Here is a 13,634-nt window from a genome sequence, read left to right on the forward strand (position 1 = left end):
TGAGGGGTGGAAGGCCAAGAGGGGAGGGAGAGGTTGGAGCCGGCAGAGATCGAGGGCTTCTTTTCAAAAGTCAGTGACAGGATCCATGTTGTAAGATTGATTATCTTTATTGCAAATTATCTGTGCGGGTTTAGGTCAAGGGTATATATTTTCTTCAACCGCAGACCTAACTAGTTTGGAGAAGTGAAATGTCCTCTTTGCCAGGCGCCCGGGGACGCGCTAACAGGCCCCACGGGATCAGTAGCTCCTGTTACACCTTTCATGGTTTGCTTTTTTGTTTTTGTGTTTTAGAGAAAACTCAGGTTAAATATTTGTTGTAGAGGAAAGGGATGCTGCTGCCTCCTCGGGCTTCCCCACCGTGGTGCTGTAGCCCCATCTTGGTGCTGTTAGCTGTCTCATGGGCAGTCGCACGCACATAGCGTACAATCTGAAAGGTGCACAGTGCTATGTGGGAAGAGTCTGTTTGCCTCTGGAGCCCCTGTCCCCGCCACCACCCAGAGCCAGTCCGATGACCAGTTTCCATTGCATCTTCCTGACAGTCCACACACGACCTCATTTTCATAGAAAAATAGACCACATGCACATTACTGAATGACCATTTATTCTTTTATTCTTTAAAATAAGACAAATAGAATTTTCCATTGCACTGACTTTAAAGCCTCCGAGTTAAGGCCACAGAGTTAAAGAGACAAACCAGACCTCACCTCCAGTCAGCGAACCTGCTGACCTCCTCTGAAAGCTCACTGGGTCCAGAGGTTTATACACATCTGTGGGTTCTCTTCCCGCCATGCTCCCCGTTCACAGGGCCTGCGCCTTGAGCTGCTTCCTAGCACATTTCACCCAAAATGGTTTCCCTCGGCATGATTGGACAAACTCCCTCTCGCCGTATTGGTCGTCTGGGCCCCACAGTTTCAAAAAATAAAGGCCAGCCTCAAGTTCAAGACTTGTCACCACAAGGGTGTACCAAAGCGGCTGGCTCAGAAGCTGAAGGCATTTCTGAAAGAAGAGGCCATTTCACTTCTCAGGATCCCTGGCTTTCGTCCTGGGTGGTGGTCTGTTCATCCACCTTCACTGAGTGGGTGAGGAAGAGCCCAGATGTGCTCCCCTGGGGAGCACGGCATAGCCCCCCTGTGTTCCAGGCCTGCGTGGGGCCCTGGGATGAAGTGATGGATAACGTACACTCCTTTTCCTCGAGTAGCTTGCTGCAGCCCTGGGAACCGCCCGGTGCTGCTGTGCCAGACTTGCTTAGTGCCCCTCATGTGGGTCTCAGTCCTGTGGAGATGCCCCTGAATGATCCACATTCATTTTAGACATAAAAGTTCTGCTGTGTTTGTCTAAAAAAAAAAAAATTCATTCTCTGGTCCCCTACAATGCAGCAGACAGAGGGATGTGGAAATAATAATACTGGTCATACTCTTCACTTACTGATGAGCAGAAATAATTGCTGTGCACAGGGATCGGGCTCCATCCCAAATTCTTCTATTTTTTGGTTTGTTTTGTTAATCCTCACCTGAGCATATCTTTCCATTGATTTTTATGGAGAGTGGGAGAGGGAAAGACAGAGAGAAACATCTATGTGAGAGAAACACACCAATTGGTTGCCTCCTGCAGGAGCCCTGACCAGGGCCCGGAGCAGGGCGGAGCCTGCAACCCAGGTATGTGCCCTTGACCGGAATTGAACCTGGGATCCTTTGGTCTGCAGGCCAATGCTCTATCCACTGAGCCAAACCAGTTAGGGCCCAAGTTCTTCTAAGCTTTACCTCAATAGAGCCCTCAGGTGGGCTGAGTGTTACGCTCATTTCACACCGGAGCCCTTGGCCTCAGAGAGAGGAAGTCGGCAGCCCAGGTCACAAACTTCAGGCTCAGTGGAAGCAGCCTTCACGCCACAGCCTTCTGAGTCCGTGCCCATGCCTTAGGCCAGTGGTCGGCAAACTGCGGCTCGCAAGCCACATGCGGCTCTTTGGCCCCTTGAATGTGGCTCTTCCACAAAATACCATGTGCGGGCGCGCATGTACAGTGCGATTGAAACTTTGTGGTCCATGCGCAGAAGTCGGTATTTTGTGGAAGAGCCACACTCAAGGGGCCAAAGAGCCGCATGTGGCTCGAGAGCAGCAGTTTGCCGACCACTGCCTTAGGCCTTGTGCAAACCACTGCCCACCTGGAACTGGGAAGCTACCCACCCAGCCTTTGGCAATTTGTTATGAAGTAGAGGTATTTTTTGAAGTGAGCAATTTCTTGAAGAAATCCTTGATTCCCAGTAGACAGGTTCTTACTACTGAGCTGGATTTGTGTTCCAGCAAGAGGTAACATCATTATTTAACAAAAAGAAACAGCTCCATCAGTGTGTAGCAGGGCCATGAATTTTGTTCACACCACTCTCAGATGTGCAGAGAAAGTATAAGGTGTTTATTTAAAACTATAACTGGTAAAAGCCCCACCTCACCTCTGTGTACTGGCGGGGAGGGGAGCAGGAAAAAAGGCAACTTATAATGGAATCTGATTTTTTTAAACAGTCTCTTGAGATTTCACTCAGTCTCTTCCTGACCTGAGAGGGTGGGTGGGGAGGGGTGTGGGAGAATTCACAGTCTGGGGCGAGGGTCCCTCTGTCTTTGTTCTTGTCCTTGGGTGTGAGCTGGCCGGTGTCAGGGAGGACTAGTCCTGTCCCTGGGCCACCCTGGTGTCTGCTGTACGTCGAGTCCATTCCTTCCAGCTCAGACAGTGCCTGGTAGGACATCATCCTTGCTGATTGGAATTCTGCCGTGTCTCTGTCTGGCCCTCCATCTTGGTCCCTGGCAGGAGTTTCATCCTCGGCTTCTGGCTCCTAACTCAGCGTGCCCACCACGCAGGAACTGGAGAAGTCTCCAGCGGCAGCCCAGATCCTCTCCTCCTGGCCCTGCTGCTGGGCCCACTGTCCTCCTCAGCCTTGTGCTGTGTTGCTAGAACCCCCTCTGCTCGCCATGGTCTCCTCACCTGACCTAGCTCCTGGTGCCTCTCTGAGAGAAAATTGGGGCTTACACACATACATGTCAACTTCTCGATTCTTCTGCCTGCCATCTGTTCCCCACAGTCTTTGGGACGGGAAGGGTGGTCTCTCTTCCTTCCTCGACATTCTGTTTGTTTTCCCAACTCCAGCCTCCTAGCTAAGTCTTAATGGCCAACAGCAGGGAGAGATGGCTCGGCACAGCCATGGTTTTCTCCAGAGAAGGATCATTCCACCTGCTCCAGTCTTTTCCTTTGATGCATCCCTAAAGTGAGCAAGGGGCCAGTCTGACTTTCCCCCATGGAGCCGCCAGGGCCAGCCTGCTTCCCGGCATTGCCACTCGGATGCCAAACGTACCCACACAGGCCATGTGGGCCATGTCCCCCTGGGATCCCCCCCGCACAGGCACCAGCGGTCATTCTCACAGCCGTTCAGGGGGCCGCAGTCCTCTGCCTGAAGCCCTTCAAAGCCAGCCTGGTGTTCTGGGAGGAAGTCAGAGAAGGAAGCTGAGGCCTGGACCCAACTCCTAGACCCTCTCCCTCCTGGGGTGGGGGTGGGGAGGATCAGAAAACTCTCACAGAAAGATGCTGAAACAAAAAGCAATGCTCTTAAAAAGTAAGAGTCATTTTAGGTGGGGTAGACCTTCAAAAGCAGGTTGGGGTTCACTGTTTTCACAACACCAGGGCTCCTGAGCAGTGGGGGTCTGTATAGTTTGGGTTTTGTTGTAGTTGGCGGGAGGGTGTTTTGTTAAAAACTTTATTTTTCCTGCTGGGAGGGGATTGGCAGCAAAAGTGGATTACCCTCACTCAGCACAAAGCACAGCTACCAGGTCTGCCTAACCCACTTCTCTCTCTAAGCAACTCCCCACCCCTGATCTCAGTGGCGTCTGAATCAGTCTGGGAAGGTGGCTGTGCCTGTGGCAGGTACACTGCACAGATGCCAGGCCTGACTTCCTCATTAGAATCCACCCAAGTCCTGGGTGCTGGGGTCATTGCCACCTACAAACCAGTCACCACAGCCGGCTGGTGTGGCTCAGTGGTTGAGGGTCGACCCATGAACCAGGAGGTCACGGTTTGATTCCTAGTCAGGTCACATGCCCAGATTGTGGGCTCAGTCCCGAGTAGGGGGCGTACAGGAGGCAGCCAATCGATGTTTCTCTCTCATCAAAGTTTCTATCTATCCCTCTCTCTTTCTCTCTCTCAAATCAAGAAAAGCATAAAAAAATAAAATAAAAACTCATTTAATCTTTCAAATACTTATACATTCATCTTAATTGAGATGCAGAGGCCACATATAAGAGAGCTATATTTTTCAGGAACAAAATATTCCTGATTCATGGATGGGGCTAGAGATGCCAACATTTTATGGTGCCCGGTGTAGTGAATCTCAATTCTACACCTGGACAAATTGGCCAGGAGCGCCATTTCCTGAAATGTGACCTTAGAGCTGATGTTACTAAAGAAGGAGCCATGGCAGGAGGTGTGTGGCCCAGGGTCAAATTGGCTTGGGCAGCAGGTTAAAGCAAAGTTAAAGTTAACCAGGCTTCTTATCTACTGGACTTCTCACCCCCTTCACAGTACACACCACTGCATTAATCCTAGGATGGGCTACTGAAGATAGTATTACCCAAACTTATTTTTTTTAAATATATTTTTATTGAATTCAGAGAGGAAGGGATAGGAAGAGAGAGACAGAAACATCAATGATAAAAGAGAATCATGATCGGGTGCCTCCTGCACACCCGCTACTGGGGATCGAGCCCACAACCCGGAACCAGGAATCAAACCGTGACCTCCTGATTCATTGATCGACTACACCAGCCGGGCCCAAACTTACTTTTTAATGAGCATATCATGGCATTAATGTTGTGCAGAATTCTCTCTGGAAAGAACCGATCTAGGATGAACCATGTAGAGGAAAACAAGGAACTCATTATCTTAGTGTTTCCTTGTGAACAAAAGCTGTAGTCCCTGAGTCAAAGAGAGAGCCTGCAGGACAGAACAATTTCCATGGTTGGCAGAGAGCCCAGGGTCACAATGCTTTATTGCTGTGGTCCAACAAGTCCTCTCCCACAAAGGAACCAGCACAAGCTTCCCCATGCCTCTGACAGTAGCACATCATTCCCGAGGAAGGGGTCGAGTTATGCCCTTGTGTTGTACCCAGGTTATTACACCTGTTCCTTTTCATTGCTGAATGGTACTCCAGTGTATGGATATACCACAGGCTGTTTATCTAGTCATCCATTGAAGGACATTGGGTTGTTGCTGCTTTTTGACAATTACAAATACAGCTACTTTGAACATTCATGGACAGGTCTTTGTGTGAACATAGTTTTCATTTCTCTGGGATAAATACCCAGAAGTGTGATTGCTAGGTCACAGGATGAGTGTGTTTAATATTATGAGAAACTGCTAAACTGTTTTCTAGAGTGGCTGGGCCATTTTACATTTCCACCATTTGTGGATGAGGGTTCTGGATGACTGGATAAACAGCCAATGGCCAGGGAGGACCATCCACTTGGTAGACTCAATCTTTGGTATTTAGCTGTACTAATACTTGTGTAGTGTTTTTCATTATGATTTTAATTTGCATTTCCCAATTGGCTAATGATGTTGAACATATTTTTATGTGCTTATTTCCATCCTCATATTCTCGTTGGTGAAGTGTCTGTTGAAGTCTTTGCCTATTTTCTAATTGGATTGCTTATATTTTTACTGTTGAGTTTTAAGAGTTCTTTTTATATTCTGGCTGGATACAAGCCCTTTGTTAGAAATGTGTTTTGTAAATATTTTCTCCCAATCTGTGGCTTGTCTTCTCATCTCTTAATAGAGTCTTTCACAAAGCAAAAATTTTAACTTTTGATGAATCCAATTTATCAATTGTCTGTCATGGATTGTGATTTTGGTGTCAGGTCTACGAACTCTTCACCTAAAATCTTCATGAAGAATTTTCTCTCATGTTTTCTTCTAAAAGTTTTATATTTTACATTTAGATCGATGATCTTTTTTGAATTAATTTTTTATAAGGTGTGAGATGTAACGTATCTTTTTGCTTATGAATGCCTCAAATAATTATTCTAAGACTTTGTTGAATGCTCTCATTTATCCATTACTTTTTTTTTTTTAAACACAGTCACCTTTTTCACTACTTAAATAGTAAGACTAAAAGTAGGGACCACAGCTTATGTTTGCTGGCATCTACCTCCAAACCTAGAATTCATTCATTTAACAAATAGTAATTGATTACTCATTATGTGCCAGAATGATGCTAGGTGCTTAGATTACATCTGTTCTCATGGAGCTAATAACCTAGTGGAGGAGAAAGACAATAAACCAGTGATGGCGAACCTTTTGAGCTCGGCATGTCAGCATTTTGAAAAACCCTAACTTAACTCTGGTGCCGTGTCACATATAAAAATTTTTTGATATTTGCAACCATAGTAAAACAAAGACTTATATTTTTGATATTTATTTTATATATTTAAATGCCATTTAACAAAGAAAAATCAACCAAAAAAATGAGTTCGCGTGTCACCTCTGACACGCGTGTCATAGGTTCGCCATCACTGCAATAAACAATGAAAAAAAAAAAGATAACATTGTGATGAAGTGCGCAGAAGGAAAAGAAAACCTTACGGAGATAAAGACCAATGGCCAGGGAGGACCATCCACCTGGCTAGGGAGAAGAAGGTTATGCCTAAGCTAAGGTCTTAAGATCTGTGATATCATTGTGACTGCCAGGAAGCAAGAGGGGTGGGGAGAAGCCTAACTCTTTCTTGGTCCAGTTATCTGTCCATCTCTACACCTTTCAACTCTCACAGCTGAAGAAGGCTCTTGAAAATATTTACCATTTTTCATAATAATATAAAAAATGAATACAGTACAATATATCTCCTGACACGGAAATATATCCTCCACATATTACTCAGTGAAAAAAGACAGTTTTAGGAAATTGTCGCTTTTCCCTGCTGCCCCTCCCCATACCATCTTTTAGCCGCCAGAGTTCCCCAAACCCCTGATTTCTCCCCCTTGGTCGGAAGTTATAATGGGCAGTGATAAGGCTGCAGACACTTGAGAGGGTTCCAAGTAGTCTCTATTGGTTACCGAACCTCTGAGCTCTGCCACGGACCTCCCACCTGCACCCTCCCCCACTCCCGATTCTCAGGGCTGCCCGGGGAGAACGCAGGTGTTCCCAGCTCATGGAGCTGAATGGCTAGACTAGGAGACAGTGGGGCCCCGGGGATCAGGCAGGGCCCAGCAGAACCCAGCCCCAGAGGAGGAGACAGGGGCGTCCCCAGTGTCTACAGCCCAGTGTGGTTTTGTGGTTCCCTTGGATTTTGGATGTTCATAAAACAAGCTGCCAGCTGCCTGCCTGCCACGTGGGCGAGGCTCTGCGGGATGAGCGCCTTTCTGAGAGTGAAGTGGGCTGGTGGGGCCCAGCACAGCTGCCTGTGAGCCTCCTGGTCGGCTACCTGGAGTGCTCACCAGGCCAGGGAGGGAGACCCAAATTGCCAACTCAGGGCCTTCTGGCGATCGAGTAGTAGACAGGATTCTGCAGGGTGTCTCTCAGGATTCTCAAAGGGCCTCCAAGTTTTGCATCCTTCACTCTGTCTCCTTTTGACCTGGGCCTATCCTTCAGCACACAGATCCCCAGAAGCCTGGGGGCACGTAGCACGCCTGCACACAGGGGCAAGCCTGCGCCTTTTCCAGGGAATTCTCAGGATACATTTGTTTTGGAAGAAACAGAAATGTGGGGAGTGAGGACTGAGCAGGTTTGTTTTTTCCCCTCCTATGGGCATTGTCAGCCAGTAAGCACTTTTGGACAGAGACAGAAATTGTTGCTTTTAATGTCCGAGGGCGATCTGATCTTTCTGGAGGACCTGGCCAGGCCTCCCATTGCTGGTGGGGGGAGAGCATGGAGTCCCAGCGCCGTGGGCCTGGCACTCTGAGAATGTGGCCTGCCAGCCCTGGGGCTGGGGGTGCTGCTCCAGCTCCGTGGTCTCCGGATGACTTAACCCCGAGGTTGCTTGGTTACACAGGCTGCATCTCAGTGAGCCCAGTTACTCATTACCTCTCCCTGGGCTTGGCCTGACATGGGTAGGCAGCCTTGCCTCTTGGCATTTGGTCTGCCCAGTCAGACTCACTCCTCTGGGGGTGTGTCCCCAACTTCTGCCCATAGCCAATGGGAGGGGAGGAGGGGCGGTTGGCCACTTGGTCTGGGATGGGACTCAGTCTCTAATTGCACTTGACACTTCCCTCGGACTTGATATTTATTCCCTAGTACCTGGCTATCTTGTCTGGCTCTGAAGGCAGGCCCTTCTCCTCCCTGGAAACCAGAGATACCAGGACTAGGGTGTGGCGTGCAGATCACCCATTGTGTTCATGACACATCACCTACCCATTTCCTTTTAGACCCTCATTACAGAGACTCTGGTGCACCTCCCGGAGGCCTAGGTAACACCCCAAGCTCAAATAAGCTCAAGGGAATTGCCATAGGGCCAGATGCTTGGGTCCAAACCCTGACACCATTACTTACTTGATCTTTGATATTAGACCAATCACATGACTTTGCTGAGGCTTAGTCTCCTATATAATGGGAATAATAACACATTTCCACTTCAAAGGACTATTATGGAGATTAGAGAGGATAATATATGTAAAATGCTAAGCATATTGCCTAGTACATAGTAAGTGCTCATTAAATGGTAGTCATTGTTTTTGTCATCCCTTTCAAAATTTACCCATCTTGCCCTAGATGGTATGGCTCAGTTGGTTGGGCATCATTCCATGTACCAAGGGGTTGCCGGTAGGATTCCCAGTCCCTGGTTGTGGGCTCGATCTCCAGTGGGGAGCATGCAGGAGGCAACTGATCAATGTTTGCTCTCACATTGATGATTCTCTCTCTTCCCCTTCTCCCTTCCCCTCTCCCTAAATATCAATAACACATTTTTTAAATTTTTTATTATTTACTCAGAGAGGAAGGAAGAGGGAGAGAGAGATAGAAACATCAATGATGAGAGAATCATTGATCGTCTGCCTCCTGCATGCCCCCCACTGGGGATCAAGCCTGCACCCTGGGCATGTGCCCTTGACCGAATCAAATCGGGACCTTTCAGTCTGCAGACCGATCAATGCCCTATCCACTGAGCCAAACCGGCTAGGGCAATAACACATATTTTTAACAAATTATCTGCTCTAGCCGGTTTGGCTCAGTGGATAGAGTATTGGCTCACAGACTGACGGGTCCCGGATTCGATTCCAGTCTGGGTCACATGCCTCGACCCCTGTCCCTGGTCTGGGCGTGTGTGGGAGGCAACCAATTAATGTATCTTTCTTACATCGATGTTTCTCTCTCTCTGTTTCTCCCCCTCCCTTTCACTCTCTCTAAAATCAATGGAAAAATATCCTTGGGTGAAGATTAAAAAATTTTTTTTACCTATCTTGTGTTCTACTCCTTAGGATTGATCTTCCTGCTCAGTGACAGTGGCTAGTAGAGAATTAACTTAATTAGCTGATTAAAATATTAATAATAATAGCAACAGTAAATCCTCATATAGCTCTTTCATTGTGGCAGGCACTTTTCTAAGCACTTGATATATATTATTTACTTAATCCTCCTGACATATCTCTAGAATAGGTGCTATTATTATGCCCACTTAAAATGAGGAAATCGAAGCACAGAAAGGTCAAGTGACTTGGATGAGGGTACACAGCTGGTGAGCAGCAGATCCAGGATTCAGACCCAGGGAGTCTGGCTCCAGAATCTACAGTCTTAACCTTGACACACTTGATCTCCTTCCCGCGGAAAACCTGGAGCAGTGGGAGAGGGCGCCCTAGACATGCATGGAGGATGGTCAGGCTGGGCTTTCGGTGCTTTTCCCATCGCCCTAGGCAGGAAGCCACCATCTCTGCTTACTGTCTGCTGTGCCTGCAGCATCTCACTGTTGCAAAGTGATTTGCCAGGTGTTTTTCACACACCTGCAATTTATCTGCCCCCTCCAGCAATCAGTTGGGACAGGCAGGAGAGAGTAATTGTTATTTCTATTTTCCTGAGGCTGAAAGAGGTGAAGCAACTTGCCCAAGGTCACCCAGATAGAACCAAAGTATAGGTCTTCAGTCTCTAGATGCAAATTGTTTCTCCTATATTATCCTGCCTCTTGTTGATGTCAAAGGTAATTTCCTAGACCCCAAAACCATAATATAATAATGAAATCCTGAAGCCAGAATGCCCCTTAGAGCCATGCATTTTGTTTGAATATGCTTGAACACCTCCAGTGATGGGGAACTCACTACCTATCAGAGTCAACTGGAGAGTGCCTTCTGGGTATACAAGGAGGGGGTGGCCAGGGACACAGCCGGCCCTGTAGATGCCTGACCCATGAGTGAAGCTGCGGAATTGAGCCTCTCTGAGGAACATCCCCGAAGCCAGGCCTGCAAGGTCTCCCTCTCAGACCTGCCCCAGAGCCCTCTCAGTCCTTCCTCTCTGAAACCGCAGTCCCTCCCTCGGAAGGGAGCCCTCTCTGCACAGACTGGTTAAGGTTTATTAGCCCTTAAAATTCCTCCGAGATGAGTTGGTATTTATTTCTCTCCAAAGCTTATGTAACCGTAAGAGGATACTGAGGCTGCCAAAGCTGTCTGTGGTTTGGATGGCGCTTGCAGCGGTTTCTTCTGGGAGCTAAATATTATAATGAATGATCTCATACTATCATTTTCTTTGGAACCAAGTCATACTTGTCCCAGTGGTACCCGGAGCTACCTCCCAGGCCCCTGCTGTTTTGATTCAGGCCAGTACCTGTGGCTGGGGTGAAGGGGACAAGGAGAGCAAAAACTAGTCCCTTGAGGCAACTTGGTCATTCAGCTTCTTCAAGGAGGCTCAGATCTGGGTCTTCAGTTCAGCCGGGGCTGAGGCTCTGGGTGGCCCACAGTGATGGGGCTGCTGGGAGAGCTTGTAGCTACTGTCTGTTCCAATCTGAGCTTTTGTAAGGAGGCCGATTGGGGACTTGGAATAGGAATGAGTCTGGGGGTCTGACTGCTGGGAGAGGACAGGCGAATCCTGAAGAACTGTCAGAGCTGGGGCAGCCTTGTGTTGGGAGCCTCCAGCTGTTGAATTAGAGGTCCAACGGACCCAGCACTTACTGCATACCAGGGACCAAGCTAAGCACTCTGCCTGCATTCACAGGGCGGTGCGTACAGCTTTGGGTTGGAGGGTAGACTGTAGTGAGAGTGGCTGGCTCTGTGTCTGGCTCTACCACTCACTGGCTAGGTGACATTGTCTGTGGGAGTGGGGTGGGGGTGGCCTGGCCAGTGTGGCTCAGTGGTTGAACATTGATCCATGAACCATGAGGTTGCTGGTTCAATTTCCAGTCAGGCACATGCCTGGGTGGTGGGCTTGATCCCCAGTAGGGATTGTGCAGGAGGCAGCTGATCATTGTTTCTCTCTCATCGATGTTTCTCTCTCTCTCTATCCCTCTCCCTTCCTCTCTCTCTCTCTCTCAAATGAATAAAAACATTTAAAAAACAGGGGTGATAGTAGCCCTCCTTATGGGGTTGTTGGGAAGATTAAACTTGATCACGAGGACAAAACTCTTAGCACAGTGTCTGGCAAAGAGCTCAGAAAATGTTAGCAATTATCATTATCATCTAATCTAATCCTCCTAACAACCCTGTGGGGTGAGGACTCTTGATCTTGTTTTGTGGGGGGAGAAATGAGTCTTAGAGAGATCACGTGCTCAAGGTCATGTAGCTCATGAGTCAAAGGGCTGGGATATGAAAGCTTCATTCCTAGTGTCCCCTGGGCCTGGAGTCAGGGGTGGTGGGGTTTACTGCACGATTCTTTCCTTGGGGAACTTGAAAGCTGCCGCATGCAGGGCTGGGGGTGGGGAAGAGCGTGATTCCCTGCCATGGATGTCTGCCCTGGGGCGATTGGTTCTTGGAAAAGACTTGAGCCCACTAGATCCTGAGTGCCAAGAGGGCTAGGGACTATGTTGGTCTTGTCCACCGTGTCCCAGCTCTGAGCGCTATGCCTGGCACAGGGCCAGCCCTCAGAGTCCTTGTTTGGACAACTTACACCTGCAGTGATCCTTTGGGCACCATCATTTTAACGAGTGGAGACGGCCTTCTCTTTCTGTTGTCAGTAACCTCTTTGACCTCAGTGACAGATACACGTGGCAGCCACTGGGCTGATTAGTCCTCAGGGAACAGAGTGTGGGGCAGGTGAGGAGAAAGAAGGAATCTGTGTTGGGGACAGACTTTGGCAGTCAGCGCTTTAGGGCCTGAGGGGGGGCGGCAAGAGGGAAGGCTTGGTGGGAGCCTCCAAAGCCCTGGCCAAGTGCCTTGAATTTAGTGGGTAGCTATTTACAGAGCACCTACTAGGCGCCTGCAGTGTGCTCGGGGGCTGCAGATGCAGCTTGAAGAGAGATATGTTCCCTGCCCCCAGAGAGGGCCCGGCCTGGTGGGGAAAGGATGGCAGAGGGTAATCAAATGAATCATGGTTAATTATAAATTGTGATAATCGTTATGAATGAAAAGAGCTCTGGGTTAGTGACATGCAAAAACAACAACAACAACAAAACAAAACAAAACAAAAAACCCTGGGAACAGAGCTGGAGAATAACAGAGGCAGAATTCCCATCTTAGTGCAGTCAGGGCAGGCCTCATGGAGGAGAGGACATTTGAGCTCCTTTGAAGACAGTGTATGACCTCAAATGGGACTCCGGTCTTCCTCCCAGTTGTCACAGGGGAATTGAAGCTCTGACCCCCAAGCTGGTGCCAAAGGCTAAATAAAGCCACGCTAAGGCCTTTCTGAAGACGGCCCTGGCCTAGAATCTCAAGAGTAAGGGTCCTGCCCCACTTAGGAGCTGGGAGTGAATTAACAGTGAAGGGGGGTACAGAGGTGCTTAATTAAAGAAAGAGGCAAAGGCTCTGCCCAATTGGGTAAAAGGCGCCATACATCCCTGTTCCCTGAGGGCATACATGATACTTGTTTTCAAAAGTTTCTCCGTGTTTATCTGCTAGGTTTGGGATCGTCTTAAATTTTGTAAGTGTCCCCAGCAAGAAGAAAGCTCCGGATTTTTGCTTTACTCCTTTGCAAAGCATGTTCAATCTCTAGTGCTCTCTCAGTCAGCCTCTCCTATTCCTGGAGCTCTCAGGCCCATGTTTTCACAACTCACTCTCTCCCTGATCTTCACCAGGCTGCTTCTCCTGACACCGATCTTGGCTTCCCCACCCTTCCCTCCCAGTTTACAGCCAACCTGAGAGCGGGCCCAGATAGCCCCCACGCACTGGGCTGTGTGTGTTGGGGGGTTGGCTGTGGGTTGGGTGGGAGTCACAGGGCAGCTTAAGTTTCTTCAAACAGCTTTCCCACGGCCTCCACATTCCCAGGGCAAGGATGCATTTCCTAAGAGGAGCCCAGTTCAGTACCTAAATCCTTCCAGGTGAGGAGCCAGAGGGAGAAAGTTAAGGTCTTTTAACTTCTGGAATTTGCATTCTTGGAATGAGGACCCTGCCCAGCTGAGACACAACATTATCAAGGATACCAAGTATGGAGGGAGAATCAGCAGGAAGAAGAGATTATGCTCTGGGGTATGGTTTTAATGCTCTCCCAGCTGGTTGGATGGGTGCCTGCTTCTTGGGGCTGGGGTGGGGATGGTGAGAAG

The 13,634-nt window shown here is 48.6% G+C and overlaps 1 protein-coding gene across 1 annotated transcript in view; it reads right to left on the bottom strand.

Moving 5' to 3' along the window:
• Positions 1-3,140: 3,140 nt before the first annotated feature.
• Positions 3,141-13,634, bottom strand: part of SPRY4 (sprouty RTK signaling antagonist 4) — a 111,319-nt gene continuing 100,825 nt past the window's right edge. Inside the window, 2 exon segments of the mRNA XM_014529017.1 lie at positions 3,141-3,245; positions 3,338-3,462. Of these exon segments, the coding sequence (XP_014384503.1) occupies positions 3,141-3,245; positions 3,338-3,462 (230 nt within the window).

Source organism: Myotis brandtii, unplaced genomic scaffold, assembly GCF_000412655.1.
Source record: "Myotis brandtii unplaced genomic scaffold, ASM41265v1 scaffold668, whole genome shotgun sequence".
In the NCBI taxonomy this organism is placed as follows: Eukaryota; Metazoa; Chordata; class Mammalia; order Chiroptera; family Vespertilionidae; genus Myotis; species Myotis brandtii.